The following is a 22,315-nucleotide window of genomic DNA, read 5'->3' as shown; positions in this document are numbered from 1 at the left end:
GACACAAAAAAGTAGCATAAACCAGGAAGCCAATAAACTTATACTGATGTTTTGGAGGCTATTAAGTCCAACACCAAAGCATTAGCAGCTGGGTTTCTGGTGAGGGCATATACTTCCTCATGGGCAGCCATCTTCTGTAACTTTCAGTGGCAAAAAGGGTAAGGGACCACTTATGTGTTTCCTTTAGAAGGGCACTAATCCCATATGTGAAGGGCCCAACCTAATGACCTAAGCATCTCCAAAGCCCACCTCCTAATACCATCATTGTGGGGAACAGAATTTCAACATATGTATTATTAGGGAGGGGACACAAACAGTCATCCTAGTGCAATTTCCACAGGTTCCTTTGTCAATATAGAAACCCAACCCCTAAAATTATGTCTGTAGGATTTTTTAAAATCAAGCACATCACCATTTTCCTATCAAACACATGATAGGAACCAACTTTGAGATGCTGTATACCAAGAAAGTCTGAGTGATGATACAAAGAGAAATAGGAAAGGCTCAACAAATAGGAGAAAATGGCCCTCACAAATTAAATGAAAGCCCAGAAAAGGTCAAGAGGATTATAAAGAAGGACTGGCTTTCCAACAAAAGGAGAGAACAGATATGGGTGAAAATAAGCTTGTGGTTACTATGGTAGGCATATGAAGGAATGTGGCACTGTTTTCTTTGTGATTGGGAAACAAAATCTTGTACTCAGAGTAAAGCAAGGAGCAGGTGGGTTAAAGGTTTGGAGGAAGTGGAAGTATGAATTGTTTATCGTTGAATTAGCTGACAAAAGAAAAAAAGTAAGACTGGGGGACAGGCAAAGTTAGTTCTCATGGATAATGCTACCAATTTGTTTACTGAATTTCAGGCCTGGATCTACAGAAACTTCCCTAACCCTTTCAGCTGCTGCATTTAATTTCTTCTTTATTTAAGCTTCCAAAGCATTTTGTCCATACTTCAAATTCTGCTTTTTACTATATTTCTGCTTTATATGGTTTTATTTCCTTAACAAAAAATAAAATCTCAGTATAAACAATGGCAGCTTATTGCATTTAGTTATTAAACATACAAGGTGACTCATTTAAAACTAGTTGTTTTATGATCATGACTCCATATATTATATAATCAAAAAAGATGAAAAACCTACAAATGAAACTGACAGCCAACTGAGAGCCACAGCTAAATTTTAAATTTACTTCAGCTAAAATGAATCCAGTTCTAACACATAGAGCAGATATTTTTATTAACCTCCTGCCTTAGAAACTAAAGGTTGACCCAGAAACAAAGTCATCAGCATGAAGATATGAAAAGCATACTGAATAAAAACATCACTCTCATTTGAAAGGCATCTTATTGCAGGATGTCTGTGGCTTGTGTCTGTTATCCTAGCTACTCAGGAGGCTGAGATCTGAGGATTGTGGTTCAAACCCAGCCCAGGCAGGACAGTCTATGAAATTCCTTGTCTCTACTACCAAAAAGCCTGAAGTGGAGCTGTGGCTCAAGTGGTAGAGTGCTAGTCTTGACCATAAAATCTCAGGGACAGAGCTCAGGCCCTGAGTTCAAACCCCAGGACCAGCAGCATAACAACAACAACAAAAAGAAAAAAAAAAGAAAAAGACACTTTACGCAGTGATATAGCTCAGCATGGGTCATCACTAAGAAAATAGCTTTCTAGGAGCAAGGGGGGAGGATAGGGGGAGGGAGGGAGGGGGGAGATCGGAAGGGATGGGAAAGGGAAACAAAGGAGGAAGCAACAATGTTTGATAAGAAATGTACTCATTATCTTGTCCATGCAATTGCAACCCCTCTGTACAGTATTTTCACAATTAAAAAAAAAAAAGAAAATAGCTTTCTATTTTCTGCCATTAGTAGAATCCTACTAGTTTAATGCACAAGTTGTTGACTGCAACCAGTTTTTAAGGCTAAGTTTTTTTCACAGATGAAAAATATTTTAAAAAACAAGATCAAGTTAAAAAAAATTCTACCAGGAAATTAGTAAAAAATATAGAGAACATTCATCTTTAGACAATTTAATAAAAATCCAGTTTTATAGGATTATTCTCTTAGTATCTTTTAAAAGCTTAAATCTGTATTTGAAAATGGACGCAATACTTCATGGGCCCACTTTCAAAATTCTTTCCACTCTGCATTCATCTAAAAACACAAGTATGTGAAATTTAATTCTGAATAACAATTACAATATACTCATCAAAAGAAATATTAGAAAAGTATCCTCATAACCATCACCAACACATTTTACCTGGCACTTTTCTCAGTATACCCCAAAGAAACACTAAATAAACTTCCAAATGCTGGAAAGAGATGTGGTTTTGAAATATCCATTACCTCATAAAAATAGTTAAATTTTATTGCAAATTTTTTAAATCCTTCACACATCAGCAAGTATTTGATTATACAAACAATGGAAAGTTTTGCTGGGAAACATCTTGTCCACCTGGCTGCTGAGTACATCATCATCAGATAAACTCACATAATCAGATTCAAATAGAACTTTAGTTCAGGTTATTTTTAGACAATTATGTTTAAATCTTGCTTGTTTCTTGTCAACAGTCTGTTAAAGAGCTGGAACTGATACTTCAGTAGTTATTTCTTTATAGTTTCTGCTTTTTAAAAATCATGAAAATTATAAAAGCCAAAAGTGACAGTAGTTTTTGACATAGGTTCTAGCTAATTAATTATATTAATGTGAAAGCTTGTAAGTTATACAATTTTAGAGAACACCACTATGAAAACTATAAGCTGTGAATACGAAACTCCCCAGGGTTACCTTTTCTCACCTTAGGGGCATTTTGTTCTCCTTTCCCAGATTCAGGTAGGGAAAGGTCAAGAAAAGCCTAAGCCACATATGGAAGGAAATGATTTTTGCATAGTGTCTCAGATTTTTTTTTAACAGCTCCTATTTCTTTTCTTACAGTGAGTGCCTACTAACAGAAGTATTTACAATTATATTTCCACATAAAAGCTTCAAGGAAACAATGACCATACATATTAGTTATAGTCAGCGATCTTTACCGGAAAAAGGATTTTGAGGTCTTATTTCTCTCAATATTTCTGTACCTGGAAGGTATTTTAAATAAAGATTTGTTTTTATTGATTTACCTAGGATTCTAAGAAATAAAAGGGCATGGCTTAAATGATGTATTCTTTATATATTTTTTAATATTAAAAAATTAAAAATTGAGTTAAATATATGATGTTAAATTTAGAAATCAAAAGTACTAACAGAATACAGAAATTGTTAAAATTAGTTTTTAGAAATGGTAAAGTGTGTTTAGTATCTAAAAAATAAGTATACAAACTTCTTTTATAGCTATTAAAATAACTGAATTTGTAGAGGATTTGAGGACAATGAAAGTACTGAGAGCTGTTAAGATGGTAGTTACAGGTCAAAACTCATAGGATCCAAAACAACAAGAATAAATTCTAAGGTAAATTATAGACTTTGAGTAATGATTACCTGCCAGTATAAGTTCATGGATTGCAACAAACATGCTATTCTGGGCAGGGTGCAGACAGTGCAGGAAGCTGTGCTTATGGGGGATGTATAGGAATTCCATTCCAGTGTCACGATTACTGACCTAACTATTTCAAAATACAGAGGCAGAGAATACTTATCAACATTACCAGTACCATAAAATCTAGGCAGTAGAAATAAATGGGATGTAAAATATGTACATTTTGTAGCTTGAAAAAAATAATAGCTAAAGAACTAAATATTGTTTCAGAAAGATTTTAATGAAATACAGTGAACATGGGGACTAGGATGAAAAAGAAATGCTTAGGATACAGCAAGGTAAATATCACCATACATCTCTTGGAATGTGTGGGATAAAACGGCAAAGAAAGAAATATAAAGCCAGATGCTGGTGGCTTCCACCTTATAATCCTAGCTACATGGGAGGCTGGAATGGGACCTCCTAGTTCTCAAGGCATGCCTGCAGAAGTCTATGAGAACTCATCTACATGGAGGAAAGTTTGATGGAGTGGTTTGCACCTGTGATCCCAGCAGGAAGACAGGGGGTGAGGTCTGAGGATCATGGTTCAAAGCCAGTGCAGGTAGAAAAGTCTATGAGACCCTTATCTCCAATTAACCACCAGGAAGCTGGAAGTGGCACTGTGGCTCAGGTGGTAGAGGGCTAGCCTTGAGCTGAAGAGCTGAGGGGCAGTGCCCAGGCCCAGAGTTCAAGCCCCACAACCAACAACAACAAACAAACCCTCCCCACCCTGCACAAGCTGTGAAAAACAGAAGGTATGGGTCAAGTGCTAGACTGCTAACATGTACAAGGCCTTAAATTCAAACTCCAGTAACACAACCACCACCAAAAACAAACAACCCCCCCTAAAATAGCCCCCCAGAGAATATGTTCTACTTTTCAGCAAAAATAAAGTCAAATATTCCAAGATTATAAATAATGGGTTTTGTTTTTCCTTAAAGCTGTTTTATGGCCAACACAGCTGCATTTATCCTCACAGTCTGAGTTCTAATAAGTAACTGAAAGAAACCTGCAATCAAAAATATTTATTTTCATTAACATGTAGTTATGAAAATTGGAAAAACATAAGCCGGGCGCTGGTGGCTCACGCCTGTAATTCTAGCTACTCAGGAGGCTGAGATCTGAGGATCGCGGTTCAAAGCCAACCTGGGCAGGAGAAACCGTGAGACTCCTATCTCCAATAAACCACCAGAAAACTGGAAGTGGCGCTGTAGCTCAAGTGGTAGAGCACTTGCCTTGAGCTGAAGAGCTGAGGGACAGTGCCCAGGCCCAGAGTTCAAGCCCCATGACTGACCAAAAAAAAAAAAAAAAAAGAAAAAGAAGATTGGAAAAACATTCTAACATGGATTAAAGGACAATTAATGTATATTTTTAAAACAATTTTCATAAGCTGAGTGCTAGTGGCTCATGCCTGTAATCCTAGCTACTCAGGAGGCTGAGATCTGAGGATCATGGTTCAAAGCCAGTCAGGGTAGAAAAGTCCATGAGCCTTATCTCCAATAAACCACTAGAAAACCAGAAGTGGCACTGTGGCTCAAATGGTAGAGCACTAGCCTTGAACTGAAGAGCTGAGGGACAGCGCCCAGGCCCAGAGTTCAAGCCCCACAACCGACAAAAAAAAAAAATAATTCATACAATGTTAAAATTTCAATTTAAATTACCAACTAGGATGAACTGTATCATAACTGAAGGAGGGAATTTTGAAAATGTACATATTCTGGGTCTAAATACACTTCCATTATTCTTGTAAAAAAAATGTTAAAGTTTCCAAAAATTTTCTGAAATTTCTTGAAGCAGTGTATATAAAATGAAAGTATATATCTTATAGAAAGAAGTTATAAACACAGGGTACAAACTTTCCCCAAATATAAAAAAAATGGTTAAAATGGTTCATTTTGCAGGAAGATGTCAACAGTAGAACCAAAATCCAGTCAATGTGCCTAGCAAAAAAAAATAGTGGTGAAGTTTTCTAAATGCTTAATGGCACTGATAGGGATTTGATATACTACATTTTGAAATTTTAAGCAAAAGAAACAAAGCAAAAACCATCTAGAAATACCTATCCATTGTGGATATTTTCATGACTTTGTAAAATGTTTAATATCCTACTGATACTACCTTTTCATTTTATTGTCTATGGTTGGCACCATTTTAAAGCATTTCCTCTCCTTGGATAGCTGATCAAATTATGAATTCTAGCAAAATGGAAATCATAAATCTTCTAAATGAATATGAAGTCGCTTCTTCACCAAATTAATGTGTGAAGTCTTCAAGACGGATTTAATTTGTGCCACTTGATAACAACCTTTTCTGGATTTGTAATTGTTTCTTTCCATTGTTTCACTGCTTCCATGTTGTTACTGTCTTCACTTATCCAGATCTGAAAAGGAATAGTATCATCATTTCATGTGGCATAATCGTGATAACTACATTCAAACAGTTAATTACTGATAAAAGATATTGTAAAGTTCGGTTTATATAATTTTAAATGTTTTTCTAGTTTTCTAAAAATTGGCATAATTTCCTTTGACATTGAAATGTTAAAACATTCAGCCTATTTAGTCATTCTGATGACTTTTGTATGATCTAACTACCTTTTAAGAATCTAAACATGAGGTCCTCAGTTCTACCAGTACTGCCAAAAATTAAAATAATAAAAATAAAAAAGGAATTCAAATTGAGAACTGGGCCCTAGTGAGTTACTCTGGAGTACTACTTGGGAAGCTGGGAATGGAAGGATTGTGGCTTGAGGCCAGGCTGGGCATAAAAGTTCACAAGACCCCTTTTCAACCAATCAGCCAAGCTTCATAGGAAGCTGCATCTGAAATAGAGATCCGGATCATTCCTGGGCAGAAAAGTCAAGATTTTTTTTTTTTTCAACAGAAGAAGCTGGGCATATTGGCTTGACTACTGGCCCAGCTCATAGTGTGTCTATCACTTAAGTAACTTTATATAATGTAAATTAACTTGGGAAAACTAAGTGTGATGCCAATGCAAGATATCACAATGGCTGTATATCATGCACACAAGGTGGACAAGGATAAAAAAAACTTCATCCTCACCCTGGCTCTAACGTAACAATGCTGTTACCTTGGAATTAACTTTTCTGCGACTCAGTTTCTAATTATTCCAAGTCAAACAATTGGAGTAGATCATTGGTATTAAAGCATTTTTAACTTTCATAAAGAAACTTTCCTTAAATAATATCGTACAATATATAAAACATTAGGTAATGTTAAGTGTTTTAGTTGGTAGAGGGGGACAACTTGAGTCCACATATGATTTGCCATCATGGTGACACCTGAGACTACAGAAGCTATAGTGAGCAGGTGATCAGAAAGAACTTTTTACAACTGTTATCCTACAGATTCTCAAAGTAAATTTCCTACTCTTTGTACATGATAGTTGATAATACAGACAACTTTAATTAAATTGACGTCATAGGCCTCATAGCTGTCTAGAATGTTACTTGAATTCTTGAATTCAAACTCTTTTCCAAATACAAATTAATGAAGAAACAAAATTGTAAGATTGAATATTTTTGATAAATTATATAAAGAAGTCAGAATTGATCTTTTTTTTTTCTGTTGGTACTGGGGCTTGAACCTGGGTCTGTGTGCTACCCTCAGCTCTTCAGCTCAAGGCTAGTGCTCTACCATTTGAGCCATGGTGCCACTTCCAGTTTTCTGGTAGTTTACTAGAGATAAGAGTCTCAGAAACTTTCCTGCCTGGGCTGGCTTTGAACCATGATCCTCAGATTTCAACCTCCTGAGTAACTAGGATTACAGGCATGAGCCACTAGCACTTGGCTCAATTTTTGAGAATTCATACATATAATTTGATGCTTCATATAGACTGTTACATCTTGCTTAGGTAGGACTTTTTTTTTTTTTTGATCGTGGGGCCTGAACTCAGGGCCTGGGCGCTGTCTCTCAGCTCTTCAGCTCAAGACTAGCTCAAGCCACCTTCTCAGCCCCCTAGGTAGGACTGTTATACCAATAGAATACATGTGATTTAAATGTGGCACAAATAATTGTAAATTAAGATGAAGATAAAAGGATGCTTGGCAAAGTTGGGTGCTAGTGGCTCACGCCTATAATTCTAGCAGCTCTGGAGGTTAAGATCTGGGGATCGGGCTGGGAAGGTGGCTCAGTGGTAGAGCGCTTGCCTTGCATGCGTGAGGCCCTGGGTTCGATTCCTCAGTACCACATAAGCAGAAAAAAAAAGCCGGAAGTGGCGCTGTGGCTCAAGTGGTAGAGTGCTAGCCTTGAGCTGAAGACCCGAGGGACAGCGCCCAGGCCCAGAGTTCATGCCCACGACCGGACCCCCCCCCCCCAAAAAAAAGATCTGGGGATCATGGTTCAAAGCCAGATCAGGCAAGAAAGTCCATGAGACTCTTATCTCCAATTAATCACCAGAAAACTGGAAGTGGCTCTGTGGCTTAAAGTGGTAGGACACTATTAACCTTGTACAAAAAAGCTCCGGGACAGCGTCTAGGTCCTGAGTTCAAGTCTCACAACTGACCAAAAAAAATGCTGGGCAACAGTGCTCATTTCTCATTACTGTAACCCTAGCAACTCAGGAGGCTGAGATCTGGAGGGTTGAGATGCAAAGCCACCCTGAGCAAAAATGCTTCTAAGACTCTATCTCCAAAATAACCAGCAAAAAGCTGAGCTGAAGGTGTGGCTCACCTGGTAGGGCAAAAGCTGAGAAAGCAAACTGAGTGAATGTGACACACTGAGTTCCAACCCCAGTACACGCAAAAACAAAACCCACCAACCTTTTAAATCAACCAATATAGACCACAGTAGTGACTATCTAGAGATTATTACAATCACTATGAAAAACTGATGTTTTCTAGGGATTTAATATAAGTCACTCAATGACACATAAAAAGTGCTTGTGGTAAGCATTAAGTGGAAGGTGAAACAGAATCAAGTAAATGTGATACCTAAAGCCTTAAGAAATTAGATTTAAATATACAATGTTCCTCCTTCCACAAAGAATGAGACAGTGCCTACAAAAAAAAAACTTATCTTGGTTGGTAAAGTTGAACACACAGGTTTAAAAATCAGCCTGATAGCTCAGAAACTTAAACTACTCATACAAAAGCTAAAAAAAAAATACCTGACAAGAATTTTTGCACTGAATTTTATGTGAGGCTGAAGAATCTTACTTTAATAGTTTTATATTGTATTCCTTTTTGCTAACCAACTGCTTAAATGCATAAAAAAAACTAAAAGCAGAAAATAAAGATAATCCCCCCACTACTAACCTGGCCTACAAAATGTTTTCTTCTTACAGAGCTTCGACTATAAAGCTTAATGAGAAAAACAATTTCTTTTTCAGTCTGTATGAGTGGGAAAATCATACTTTCTCCCCACTTCACTCTCCCACTGGAGGCCTTCAGCAAGCGTGTCTTCTTCTTATAAATCAATTCTCCTGAGCTAAACATTCCCACCTTCACAAAAAAACCTGCAAAACAAAGAATTTTGATTTGTAAAATTTCATTTAAAATGTCACGTATCTATTTTAATGGTCCTTTCATAGAAAAAAAGCTTTTGATTTTATTATATCTTTGGTCTTGTCTCTACATTTATCAATCTCTACTTTCTCTTTAAAACTTGACTTTTACTTTCCTTGTGTTTGTTGTTCAACTTCTTGAGTTGAATGCTAATCTTTCCAGGTATAGTGGACATCACTGTGTTTGCCTGCTTTCAGACAGTTTCCTTCTTTTGGTAGGAAAATGGAGCCATTTTCATTTTTTGTGGTTTCCAAACAGTTAATAATTGTTTAATAAGCAATTACTTGGAAACCTTCCTAAATCATTGTAACTTTGGTAGAGATGGATATTCTTCCCCACTATTAGCGACAGAATAAAAAATAATTGGTAATGAGAAAAATACTTTAAACCTAAGACGTACACTAAAAGTGCCAATATGAGAAAAAGGAGCACATTTTATTCCCTCTTAGGCCTTGAGTAGAACCTCAGACTTCACCTCTAAGAATGGCCAAGTGAATCAGGCCTAGTCAGCCAAAGTATCCCAATCCCTGATTTACTTCTGTTAAAGGCAAAGACCTTAATCCACTGGTCTCTTGACTCTTTTCCAATTGTACCTCACTACATGAGATTTGAATGACTGATAGATATACTTACTCAAAGTCAGAGGTGTTGATGAGCTTGGAAGGTACTGCGCCTCAAGAATTTGTAGCTGAATCCTACTGTTTATTGCTTGAAAACAAGTTCCCAATTCAAGTTCCGCATGGCACACCTGCATCTCATAAAAATGTATCATTCAGTACTTCATAATAAAGTTTAAGGATATTTCAAAAATTCAAAGATAAAGGACAACAGTTAAAAATTTTCAAAGCATTGCTATTTCTGTTGACACTGAAAGCTGTATATCTATGTAAAGGTTATAAATATAAATAACAGATTCTACAAATAAATTCAATTGTGTAGATTTTGAAAATACTTAATATACTGAACTTCAAAATCAGTGACAACGAAAGACAACTGAAAAAAATTATATTTCTAAGCAGTGTTACTGAAAAAATGGCCCATTTCCCAAAAAAAACCAACAAACTTTCAAAAGGATTAATTGCTGATAAAAAACTGAATCATAATATTATTACAGTACTGGGTACTGAATTTATGGCTTCATACTTGCTCTACAGATGCTCTACAACTTGAGCCATGACTCTAGACCACTTCTTTTTACTGTTGCTGGTACTGGGGCTTAAACTCAGGGCCTGGATACTGTTCCTGAGCTTTTCTGTTCACGGCTGAGGATCCACCACTTGAGCCACAGCTCCACTTGTGGCTATTTGGTGGTTAATTGAAAATAAGAGTTTCATGAACTTTTCTGTTCTAAGTGTGGGCTGACTGAACTGTAATCCTAAGATCTCAGCCTCCTGAGTAGTACGTGTGAGCCATCACTTGACTCAATTACTCTGTGTGTCACACACACACACACACACACACACACACACACACACACACACACACACACACACACACACACACACACACACACACACACACACACACACACACACACACACACACACACACACCAGTACTGAGGCTTGAACTCAGGGCCTGGGCACTGTCCCTAAGGCTTTTGTGTTCAAGGCTAAAGCTTACCACCTTGAGCCACAGCACCGTTTCCAGGTTTTGGGTAGTTAATTGGAGATAAGAATCTCATGGGTAGGGGCTGGGAAGGTGGCTCAGTGGTAGAGCGCTTGCCTTGCATGCATGAGGCCCTTGGTTCGATTCCCCAGCACCACATAAGCAAAAAGAAAAAAAAAGAAATATCACTTAATATTCGGGGCTGGGAAGGTGGCTCAGTGGTAGAGCGCTTGCCTTGCATGCTTGAGGCCCTGGGTTCGATTCCCCAGCACCACTTAAGCAAAAAGAAAAAAGCTGGAAGTGGCGCTGTGGCTCAGATGGTAGAGCGCTAGCCTTGAGCTGAAGAGCTGAGGGACAGTGCCCAGGCCCAGAGTTCAGGCCCACTACCGGACCCAAAAAAAAAAGAATCTCATGGGTTTTCTTGTTTAGCTGGCTTTGAGCCTCCCTCTAGATCTTAGCCTCCTGAGTAGTTAGGATTACAAGAATGAGCCACTGGCACTCAGCTCATTTATTTTTAACAACACAAAACATGTCAAAAGAGCTATAGATAGGAGTTATGTTTTATAATTTTAGAAATTAGGGAAGATTCTACCAAAGTTAGAAGACAAAGAGTATTATTGCATAAACACAATTGTGGATTGAGTTGAGTTACTCTTCTAAATGGAAACAAGCCAAAGAAAGCTGGCAAGGAGGAGGCTTGTCAAGGTGACTAGGCAGTAAATAATGAGGAAAGTGTCAAAGAAAACCTGAGGCAAACAGAAAAATGAAGGAGGCAAGGGAAAACATTAAAACATACTCTTTAGTATTACTTATCAATAGCAAAATAAAACTGATGATGTTTGTGAAATACAACACAAAGAATCCTACTTAAGTGGATTTTAAGATCCTTGGAGTAAAAACAAGAGAACAAAAACTGTCCAAAAACAAAAACATTATTGTTCATACACTAAGGAGTAAGAATGGGAATAAAACAAGGACATAACATTACAACTCTTCCCAGGAATTGGCACAGATAGACCCCAAAGTTTTTGCTAGTACTGATTCCAATTAAGTTAAAGAATAGCTAGCATATTGACATTTTACAAAAAGGTTTATTCTGTATTTGATCATTGTCCTGTATTCTGCAATAATTGGTTTATTGGTAAACAACCACAAAGCAAACAAAACAAACTTTCCTGTGTATGTGCCATTGAAGCCTGGGATTTCCTTAAAACATGATTCTCTTTTAACACTGACATACTGCAAGAAATCCAGAAAAGGGGGGATGATGAGAGGAAAGACACTGATCAAGGTGCATTGGATGAATAAATTCATATGTTGAGTTGAAACCCCTTTGTACCACTACTTAAAGATAATAAAACCTATAAATTATAAAGACAAAAATCAAAAGATAATGAAAAATGGATTGATTAATATGTAAATCTGAACTGTTGGGTTGATGTCTTCTTGGAAATGTATAAATTGATGATAAAAGAAAGGCTGACTTCTAATAAGTGAGTTGATGCTTAATCTACATTAGAGTGGATGAGTAACTTTACTTATCAACTATTTGATAGCCATATATAAAGTAAAATCTTTGCTCACCAAAAAAAGGAAAATTTTCTGTGTGGGCAGGAAGATTGAGAATTTGAGGCCAGCTTAGGCAACAAAGCCTCTGGCATTTAAATCGAGATATTAAGAAAGATATGGTGTACAAAACACAGTTAAAACCATAGCTTTATGGTTTTTTGCTATTATTTTATACCCATGCTTAAACACTTATCAAAAGACCTAACAATGGCAAATTTTCCTTATTGTTAATAATTGGTATGGTTCACTCACAAAACAAAGCAACCTTTGGTAATGGCTTGCCACCATCTTTCTACTTTCCAAAATTATTTTACAAATCTACTTTATGTTGCAGGACATTAATTCAAACAATTAAAAACTACTCGAAGTAGGTTCCCTTTCCCTTTTTGGCAGTAATAGGGTTTTTAAGTTTGTTTTTCAGGTAGGGTCTTGCTCACTTTGTATTGGTTGGCATCATACTGTAATCTTCCTACTTCTCTCCTAAGTAGCTGAGACCATAGCTGTGTGTCATTACACTGTATCTTTTTATTTATTTGTCAGTTGTGGGGCCTGAACTCTGGGCTTGGGTGCTGTCACTGCGCTCTTCAGCTCAAGGTGAGCGCTCTACCACTTGAGCCACAGTGCCACTGCCAGTTTTCTAGTTTTTGTTTTTGTTTCTTTAGAGATAAGAGTCTCATGGACTTTCCTGCCTGGGCTGGCTTTGAACCAGAATCTTCAGATCTTAGCCTCCTTAGTAGCTAGGATTATATGCATGAACCACTGGCACCTGGCTTTGTATCTTTTAAAAAAATAATTTTGTACTAAGGTTTGAACTCAGGGCCTTGTACTTGCTAGGACAGGTGCTCTACTATTGAGCCAAGCTTCTAGCCCCTCTTGTTGTGTTTTCTGAGACAGGGTCTTCCTATGTAATGCAAGCCAACCTTGAACCCACAGTCCTCTTACATTAGCCTCTAAGTGCTGGGAGTACAGGCATGTACCAACACATATACCCAGTTTTAATTTCATAATCACTTAAAACTTAAAAATTCCAAAGGGCAAGTATATATTTACTGCATTTGATGAGCACAAAAGTGAGGAAGGCAGAAGATATGATTTCTGCTCCTGAATCATGCCTCATTTTGGGAAGAAAACTTCATTAGCTTTCCAAGGATTATTAAAAATGAAATATTTTGCCAAGCATTGGTGGCCTACATCTATAATCCTAGCTACTTAAAAGGCAGAGATCTGAGAAAAGAGAGGAGAAAGGAGAGAAAAGAGAGAGAGAGGAGAGAAGAGAGATAGAGAAGGGAGGGAGGGAGAAAGAGAGAAGGGAGAAATATGAAGCGTAATTAAAGAAAAACATCATCTGGTGATGCTTGAGAGGCTCTCTTTAGGGTGACACTGCATGGCAGAGTTCAGAGAGCTGACCCTAGAGACAGATGTGACTCTTTAACAACGAGCTGGAAGGACTCAGACAAGTGCTCCATATCAGGGATGACAGAGCACAGACTTAAGTCACTTAGCAATGAGTCAGCCATTAGGTAAATCCTTATAAAGGTCGGCTATTTCTTCAGGCAAACTTGGTCTCTTTCATATCATTCAACGCAAAAATTTAAGCTCTGAAGCAAACACATCACTATTGGTCAAGTCAAGAATTCTACTGAGAAAAAAGTATTAGTTCTAAATCAATATTCACGGTGAACAGCTGTCACTGTTGATGGGCATATAAGTGTAGTTACTTCAATGTTCCTTCAATTAGAATATCTACTTTCTCACATGAAACAATGCATATCATATGCCTTAGCCAATAATATAAAACATCAACATTTAGTAACATATATTCACTGGTTCAGAAAAGTCCAAATGTTCTTCTTTCAAGATATCAATCTTGTATCCCTCATAACTGGCATTCAGTAGATATACAGGTTGCTTATAAGACTTCTGACAGATTAAAATGTCAGATGAAATCTGGCTATAATCACTCATGTAAAGTCTCCATTTACGTTTCCATTTCTCAGAAAATATCTTCACTTCTGCTGAATTCAGTAAAGTCCATGAGACTCTCATCTCCAATTAACTACTAAAAAGCTGGAAATGAAACTGTGGCTCAGGTAGTACAGAGCTAGCCTTGAGCAAAAGCTCAGGGACAGCTCAGGCCTTGAGTTCAAGCCCTTCGTCTGGCAAAAAACCAAATATATACACACACACAAAGTTCAACTCTTCTGACCAGATATAGTAATTTTTAGTGTTTTTTTTTTTTGGTTTTTGTTTTTAAGTCTCCAATTTCTCCACCAATTTGGTGGTTCTTAAGCTAGATTACACATTAGAATCATCTGAAAACTTTTGAAAACTACAAGAAATTACAAGAAATCTTAATTTTATTGGGTTGGGTTCCCAGGTGATTCCCAGGGTTAAGAGCATTTCAAGAGGGGCTGGGAAGGTGGCTCAGTGGTAGAGCGCTTGCCTTGCATGCCTGAGGCCCTGGGTTCGATTCCTCAGCACCACATAAGCAAAAAGAAAAAAGCCGGAAGTGGCGCTGTGGCTCAAGTGGTAGAGTGCTAGCCTTGAGCTGAAGAGCTGAGAGACAGCGCCCAGGCCCAGAGTTCAGACCCACGACCGGACCCAAAAAAAAAAGAGCATTTCAAGTCATCCTAAATATTACTGGAAGAGGTATAATAAATCCTATATAATCTGAAAAGCACATTTATGTTTGATCATATAAAAATTGTAATTGATATCTATAAATGTCATCATGACACATGTTATCAACCATTAGGGATTTCTAAATATTTTATTTATTTTTTGGGTCCGGTTGTGGGGCCTGAACTCTGGGCCTGCGTGCTGTCCCTCAGCTCTTCAGCTCAAGGCTAGCACTCTACCACTTGAGCCACAGCCACTTCCAGCTTTTTTTCTTTTTGCTTATGTGGTGCTGAGGAATCGAACTCAGGGCCTCATGCATGCAAGGCAAGTGCCCTACCACTGAGCCACCTTCCCAGCCCTCTAAATACTTTAATAACAATGCTTGGCTGGTTGGCTGAAAGAAGCAAGTATCAGGTATCAAAAAATAATGAAATATATAGAACAAAATTCAATTTAGCTGGGTGCTGGTGGCTCATGCTTGTAATCTTAGTTACTCAGGAAGCTGAGATCTGAGGATCAGGGTTCAAAGTCAGCCTGGACAAGAAAGTCCATGAGATTATCTCCAATTAACTACCAGAAAACCAGAAGTAGTGCTGTGGTTCAAAGTAGTAGTGTACTAGCCTTGACATGGACCATGCCCAGGCCCCAAGTTCAAGCCCCATGACTGGCAAAACAAAACAAAAAACCATATAGAACACACACACACACACACACACACACAAATTTATATTTTTCACTAAAAACATTAGCTGTAAAAACTTCCATTCTAGCCAGGCACTTTTCTAATCCTCTAATAGTCCATAATTTTCCAGTTATTTTCCAACAAACAAAAATCTATATATTAAACCATTCTTAAATAGGAAGTAGTTATGACACTGCAGACTATTATCACTTACAGAAATCTTTGAAGGTGGTATAATATCCAAACAGTAATCCATTTCCTGTGTGCTGAGAGTTCTGAGTGATAGGGAACATTCTCCAATGGTTTTCTTTCTGGGAGTCTGGGTTTGAATCTTAAATACCAGTCTCACAGTTTGCAAATTTTGTAGTTTAATAGAAAATACAAAAGTTTCCATAAATTCAATAACCTTAAAAAGAAATAAGAAAACAAAATGTATGTTTGCCATTATAAAATAATACTTTTTAATCCGGGAAAAGAATACCTAGTCTTTTTCACAAAAACAACAAATATATTTTTAATGTAAATAAAAACAATGTCTATTACTTCTTTTTCCATAGTTATCCTGAATTCTACCTTCTTTAACATCACAATTTAATCTTACAATTATTTAGGAATTCAGATTAATCTCAACACCAGGCTTATCAGAATCAGTTTTCTCTTTTTGAAAATAAGTCTAGTTTTTCATTTTGGTTCTGTTATCTTTCCTGCTACTCACCATGATTTTTCAACAGTTAATGAGAATACTTGATGAGAATAATGTGTGCTAATTTCAAATGCGGAGCACTTGGTATCTAGCATCTAACAGTCACACAAAAAGCCTGGAATTATTTCTTTCATTATAAAGAATACTAGACTCTGCTATGTACTTCTTTCTTTCAAACTTTAGTGCCTCTTTCTGAAAAGAAAATGTAAATGGCCAATTATTTTGGCTACTGGGCCTAAATTTTCACTCTTATAAATGCTCATGTCTGCACAGTCACAATTGTCTCCCATACAGTAAGCTTTTTCTTTTAAACCCTGAAGATTATATGACCATACCAGTACAACACAAAAACATGTTAAAATCTTATAGATTAAGCAAGTGTACTTTACTGCAGATTTTTCACATTTGTTTGAAAAATAAAATTAAAAAGAATTTTTAACAGGTTTTAACATTAATAACGTTTATTCCTAACTTTCCCTGTTACCTTAGTTTTATTTGAAAATCAAAAAGTAAAAATGCTTAAATTCACAAAGTGTTTATACTTGAGTGTTCAGATTTTAACCAGAGTTAAAATTTAATTCTACCTAGTCTTTCTATGATACGTATTTTCATAAAGCAAGATTCTGATACACAATTTTGATTTTTTTATCCTTTTCCATTTATTAACAGCATTTTTCCAATTCCTTAAAAGTTCTCCCTAAATAGGAACAATTCATAGCTGCTTAGTGTTCCATCACATAGAGTCATATTTCCAAAAAGACATGCTGAAGTCTTAGCTTCCAACTCCTCAGAATGTGAGCTCCCTTGGAAACAGGACCACTGAGGATAAGGGTGGCCAAGTTAATACTGGAACAGGGCAGATCTCTTATTAGTGTCTTTGTAAGAAGATGACTATGTGAAGAGAAAAAGACTAGGAAGAAGGCCATGGAAAGATGGAAGAAGAGACTAGAGTTAGGTTTATACAAGCCAAGAAATGAGGAGTGCCAAGAATTACTGGTTGTCACAAACACAGGAGACAGGCATGGAACCAACACTGTTAACACCTCAATTTTAGACTTCTGAAACTGTGAAAGATCTATTTCTGCCCTTTCCTCTTCTTGTAGTATGGGAATTAAAACCAGGGATTCACAGATGATAGGTAAGTACCATATCACTGAGCTACAACCTCAGCCCAAAATTTCTTTGTTTGAAAAAAAAAGTATAGTTCTTTTTTTACAGGAACTCTAGCAAATGAATACATATATATACACCATCAGATCTCCCAATCAGTCCTCTGTGAGAGGTTAAATTGTTTTCAACTTTTCCATTGTGAACAAAACTACCAAGAATATTTTATATATGTTCCTATTTGCATTCTAGATTATTTCCATGGAGCAGAATCCAAGTAGAATTACTATGTTTTCACATAGTATAAAAATAATAAAATTAAAAAACCAACAAATATTAAGCTGGGTGGCAGTGGCTCATGTCTATAGTCCTAGCTACTCAGGATGCTGAGATCTGAGAATTGCAGTTTGAAGCCAGCCTCTGCAGGAAAGTCTGTGAGACTCTTATCTCCAATAAACTATTCAGAAAAAGCCAGAAGTGGGGCTATGGTTCAAGTGGTAGAGTGCTAGCCTTGAGCAAAAGAAGATCAGGCCCAGAGTTCAAGCCCCTGGACCAGCAAAAAAAGTAACAGCAACAAAAAGCAAAAATTTTCCAAAAACTTGTAAGCTCTAAATTTATATTTCCTAATTCTAACATGAAAAAGAAGAGAAAGTACCTTATGTAATCTGAATTTGTGTTTCTATGTTAAAGTGAGAGCAATTTTTTTCATGTTTATTAGTTATTCAAATCTGTTCATTTTGGGCTGGAAAGGTGGCTCAGTGGTAGAGTGCTTGCCTTGCATGCATGAGGCTCTGGGTTCGATTCCTCAGCACCACATAAGCAAAAAGAAAAAAGCCGGAAGTGGCTCTGTGGCTCAAGTGGTAGAGTGCTAGCCATGAGCTGAAGAGCTGAGGGACAGCACTCAGGCTCAGAGTTCAGTTCCCACAACCGGAGCTCCCTCCTGACCCCACCAAAAAAAAAAAAAATTGTTCATTTTAAACAATATGTTCTTTTACAACATACTTTTTATTTGCACATACCAAAGGGCAACAATAAACATCTAGTTAAATTTATGTGAAAACAAGAATGGATAAAATCAAACTCAGGATTTTAAGTCCTCCAATTATAATAACTGGAAGCACTTAAAAGAGATTAATTTCAAGTGTATAATTATTTTCCAAAGCCCAAGTGCATTAGGGGCAAGAGAAGATGAAAATGCACACTTTTTTTCTTTTCCTTTTTGCACCAGTCTTGGGGCTTGAGCTCAGGGCCTGGGCACTGTCCCTGAGCTTTTGTGCTCAGGGTTAGAGCTCTACCACTTGAACCAAAGTTCCACTTTTTGTTGGTTAATTGGAGATGAGAGTCTCATGGACCTTCCTGCCTGGGCTGGCTTTGAACTGTGATCTTCAGATCTCAGTCTCCTGAGTAGCTAGGAGATGCCACTGGAATGGCATCCAGCCATTTTTTTCTTTTTATACAAGAATAATAGGCTTCTTAGTTACTGGTAATATTCTTTATATATGTTCTAGTGATTCAAAATTTTAAATACACCTTAATAGTAAACAATAAAATATTAAATTTGGAGGGGGGTTGCAAAATTATCTTTAAAAAGCAAGAACTGGTAGGGAGGGAAGGGATGGTAGGGGGTAATAATGCTCAATAGGAAGTGCACTCATTACCTTGCTCATGTAACTGTAACCCTCTGTATAGTATCTTTACAATAAAAAATTTTAAAAAATCAAGAACTGCATAAAAGCAAAAGTACATCATTTTTAGTTTCCCTAAATAAAACCTTTTTTTTTCACTTTTATGCTTTACACAGATAAATCCAATACATGAGGAAAGCAGAAAAGAAACTCAAATACAAACAGCCACTTACATTGGAAGCCTCCTTAGCCAAGGACTTGAAATGCACTGGCTTGGACAATGTTAGAACTCCTTTTACACAGATGGTGGGAGCATCTCCATAACTAGCAGGCCAGCATAAATCCCTACACTGAAAATTTTAAAGTAGAGTTTAAATTTTACAAAAGACACTGGCAAATACTAATATTTGATTTGAGTTAAAGACATTAGGCAAGTTTTCAAGCTAACTTTTAGCTATTTTAATTGTAAGAGTTCATGTACATTCATGTACTTCATCTACATTGAAATATTTTTGACATCAAGTATTATAGATTTACTCAATTTCCTTCTTAAAGTTAAAACATCACTCACACCACAGATTTGTTTTCTTAGATGCAACTACCTTCTTAAACTTTGATGTCAGTTCTTCTGGGGAAGGGCTCTTTCCCCAAAAGAGGGCAACAAGAACTATTTACAGGAGTAAAGACTCAATTTTGCAATAAGGGTTGGTGTTAACTATTCCAATTTACCTGGAGAACTGTGATCCAGATCTGATCTACTGAAGAATTATAAAACAATCTCACATTCAATCTCCCAACATCTCTTTCATCTCCTGATAGAGTAATTGTATCTGAATGTGAAAAGACAAAGATTTCAATAATCAATCCCTTGACCCAATTAACCTTTGATACAACCCAATTTTAAGAGCACTGTTGAAAAAGATGTAACAATTATTTTTTAAAGTTCTCAATTTAATAAACAAAAACACATTTCTATGTTTTTATTGAAGTGACATGGATAAAATACAGTATACAAGGTACATGGCTTAAAAATATAAGCAGATGTAGGGTGAAGAATTTAAGTTAAAACTCTAAAAAAGCTTCCCAAATAACATTTATAAGGCCTTAAAACCACACGATTCTGGAAGTTCATTCATATACTTTAAAATAAACAAAGGATATTTAATGCTTCATTTTTTAAAAAGAGTCACTCAAGTCTGAACACTGAGAAATGGATCACTATACAGACTATACAGTGCTGTTAATTCCACCAATATAGATATAATTGTGTAATTTATATCACTTTTTACATAATAAATTTTTTAATTAATACTGAGCAGAAATAATTCTCTTATTATAAAAATAGGATTATTGATTTCTTACCCAGGCTTCTGTTACTGCCTTGAGAGTTTTTCCTTGAAGAAGAACTACTAGGTATACTGGACAGTGAGTCATGTCTCTACAAATAAAAAATTCCTTTAGTTAAAAATTGCGTATCAAACTTGATATGCCCCAATAATCACCCTAGTGTCAAACTGCATGCTAATCATTTTGGTAGTATTAGTGGTCAGAACCTCCTACTATCATCATCATCATAGTTATTATTAATGTAATACCTACCTATAATTATATAATATATAATTAACAATTATAGAATATAACAATATATTATATATTTATAGCATACATAATAATTATTATATTATTACATACACTATAACTATATTGTTAATTATTGGTCACGGTACTGAAGATTAAATTCAAGGTCTTGCTCTTGCTAAGAAAGTCCTCTACCACTCAAGCTATATACAGTCCTTCTTTTGCTTTCAGTTTGTTTTTCAAATAGGCTCTTATCATTTACCTGTGACAGCCTCAGATCACCATCCTCCTATCTCCACTTCCTAAGTAGCTGGGATTACAAACATGTACCTCCATGCTTGGCCCTCATTTTTGTATAGTAGAGGGATAAAAAGCTTTCTCTGCACATGGTTAACAGATAACTCTTAAATATTTTACAAGATAATAAACTGAAAAGGCTTTATTTTTGGTTTAGTTTTTAACAGATAATTTCTTAAATTTCATACTTAAAAATCATTATTGAAAATCAAAACACAGCAGCACTTAGGAGGTTGGTACAAATAAAACTCAGGTCCCAGCTGGGCACCTGTCACTATAATCCTAGCCAGTCAGGAGGCTGAGTTCTGATGATCATGGTTGGAAGCTAGTCCAGGAAGGAAAGTTCATGAGATTCTTGTCTCTAATTAACTAACAAAAAGCCAGAAGTGGAGCTGTGGCAGTGCTAGCCTTGAGAAAAAAACTCAGGGGACATTGCCCAGACCCTGAGTTCAAGCCCCAGGACTGGCACATGCTGGCATACCCATGCACGCACGCACACACACACGCACACACATGCATCCTCAGGTCACATCGCTGGGTTACTAAATTAAAACTTGGATTTGGAGCCTGACAGTGTGTATTTTAACAACCTCTCCAAACAATTCTATACTTGTTCAAAGACTAATGCTATAAAGAATTATCTCAGGTAAGAATTTTTGTGAATGACTTAGAATACACTTCCATTTTATTTTCACATTGAAGTCTACAAGTATCGAGCACACAAGCACACACGTGCACACACACACACATTTTCGAGCGTTCCTGCTTTCATTTACAGAAATACCAATGATTTCTTTTTTTGCTTTGCTTATCTCTGTTTCCTAATTATAATAGTTACTAATTTCAAATAGTTTATTTGCACTAAAAACGAAACATCTTTAAAGTATCAGAAAATTCACAATTCCATTTCAAAAACCATCAGCAATTACTACATCTGAAAAGAAACACTCTTAGTAACTAGTTTGTTTCATAAGGAAAATTAAATAACCATTTTTAACTATACCATTTTGAATTCTACCTGTATAACGATTCCTTATGTATATACAAACTGAGAAATATAAACTTTTTGAAAAATGAACAACAGAAAAACACTACTTTTTATTAGTTAACTAAGAATTTCTTAAAATAATGAATGCATCTGGAAAATGTCAAGTGTTTACTCTTCAGATATTAGCATGGATATATCACAGGAAAATTTGTAATATCTAATGTAATTCACACCTTTCAGAATTTTTAATTTGAAAAAAATCACACAATTTTAGTTTTGAAATAATATTACTTTACCTGGGTGAATCTCTGAGATGAACTTGTAAGATCAAACATAGATTTGCTTAGCCCAGGGGACCCAGGAAGCTTGCTGGTCCTTAAATCACAAACTACAAAGGGACAAGAGAAAAGTATTGCTTTTTATAGGAAAGAAAATAAGGTGAGCAGTGATGGGTCATGCCTGTGGTTATTAGAGAAGTAGAGATTGGAGCACTGTGATTGCAGGCCAAT

At 36.4% G+C, this 22,315-nt stretch overlaps 1 protein-coding gene across 2 annotated transcripts in view; it reads right to left on the bottom strand.

Annotated features, from left to right (window-relative positions):
- Nucleotides 1-5,586: 5,586 nt before the first annotated feature.
- Tc2n (tandem C2 domains, nuclear) overlaps nt 5,587-22,315 on the bottom strand; it is a 38,117-nt gene continuing 21,388 nt past the window's right edge. Inside the window, exons 7-14 of one of the 2 annotated variants that reach the window (XM_042692765.1) lie at nt 22,103-22,194; nt 20,306-20,381; nt 19,673-19,773; nt 19,177-19,293; nt 15,723-15,914; nt 9,664-9,778; nt 8,782-8,981; nt 5,587-5,886 (exon numbers count right to left, since the gene is read on the bottom strand). In XM_042692765.1, coding sequence (XP_042548699.1) covers nt 5,776-5,886; nt 8,782-8,981; nt 9,664-9,778; nt 15,723-15,914; nt 19,177-19,293; nt 19,673-19,773; nt 20,306-20,381; nt 22,103-22,194 — 1,004 coding nt within the window. In that variant the 3' untranslated portion in view covers nt 5,587-5,775. Of the gene's footprint in view, nt 5,887-8,781; nt 8,982-9,661; nt 9,779-15,722; nt 15,915-19,176; nt 19,294-19,672; nt 19,774-20,305; nt 20,382-22,102; nt 22,195-22,315 lie in introns of those variants that run through there. The other variant, XM_042692766.1, reaches the window with a different exon arrangement.

This window comes from Dipodomys spectabilis, unplaced genomic scaffold (genome assembly GCF_019054845.1).
Source record: "Dipodomys spectabilis isolate Male_0828 unplaced genomic scaffold, ASM1905484v1 ptg000157l, whole genome shotgun sequence".
NCBI classification, from domain to species: Eukaryota; Metazoa; Chordata; class Mammalia; order Rodentia; family Heteromyidae; genus Dipodomys; species Dipodomys spectabilis.
The sequence above is the reverse complement of the archived record's forward strand: the minus strand, read 5'-3'. Positions and strand labels throughout refer to the sequence as shown.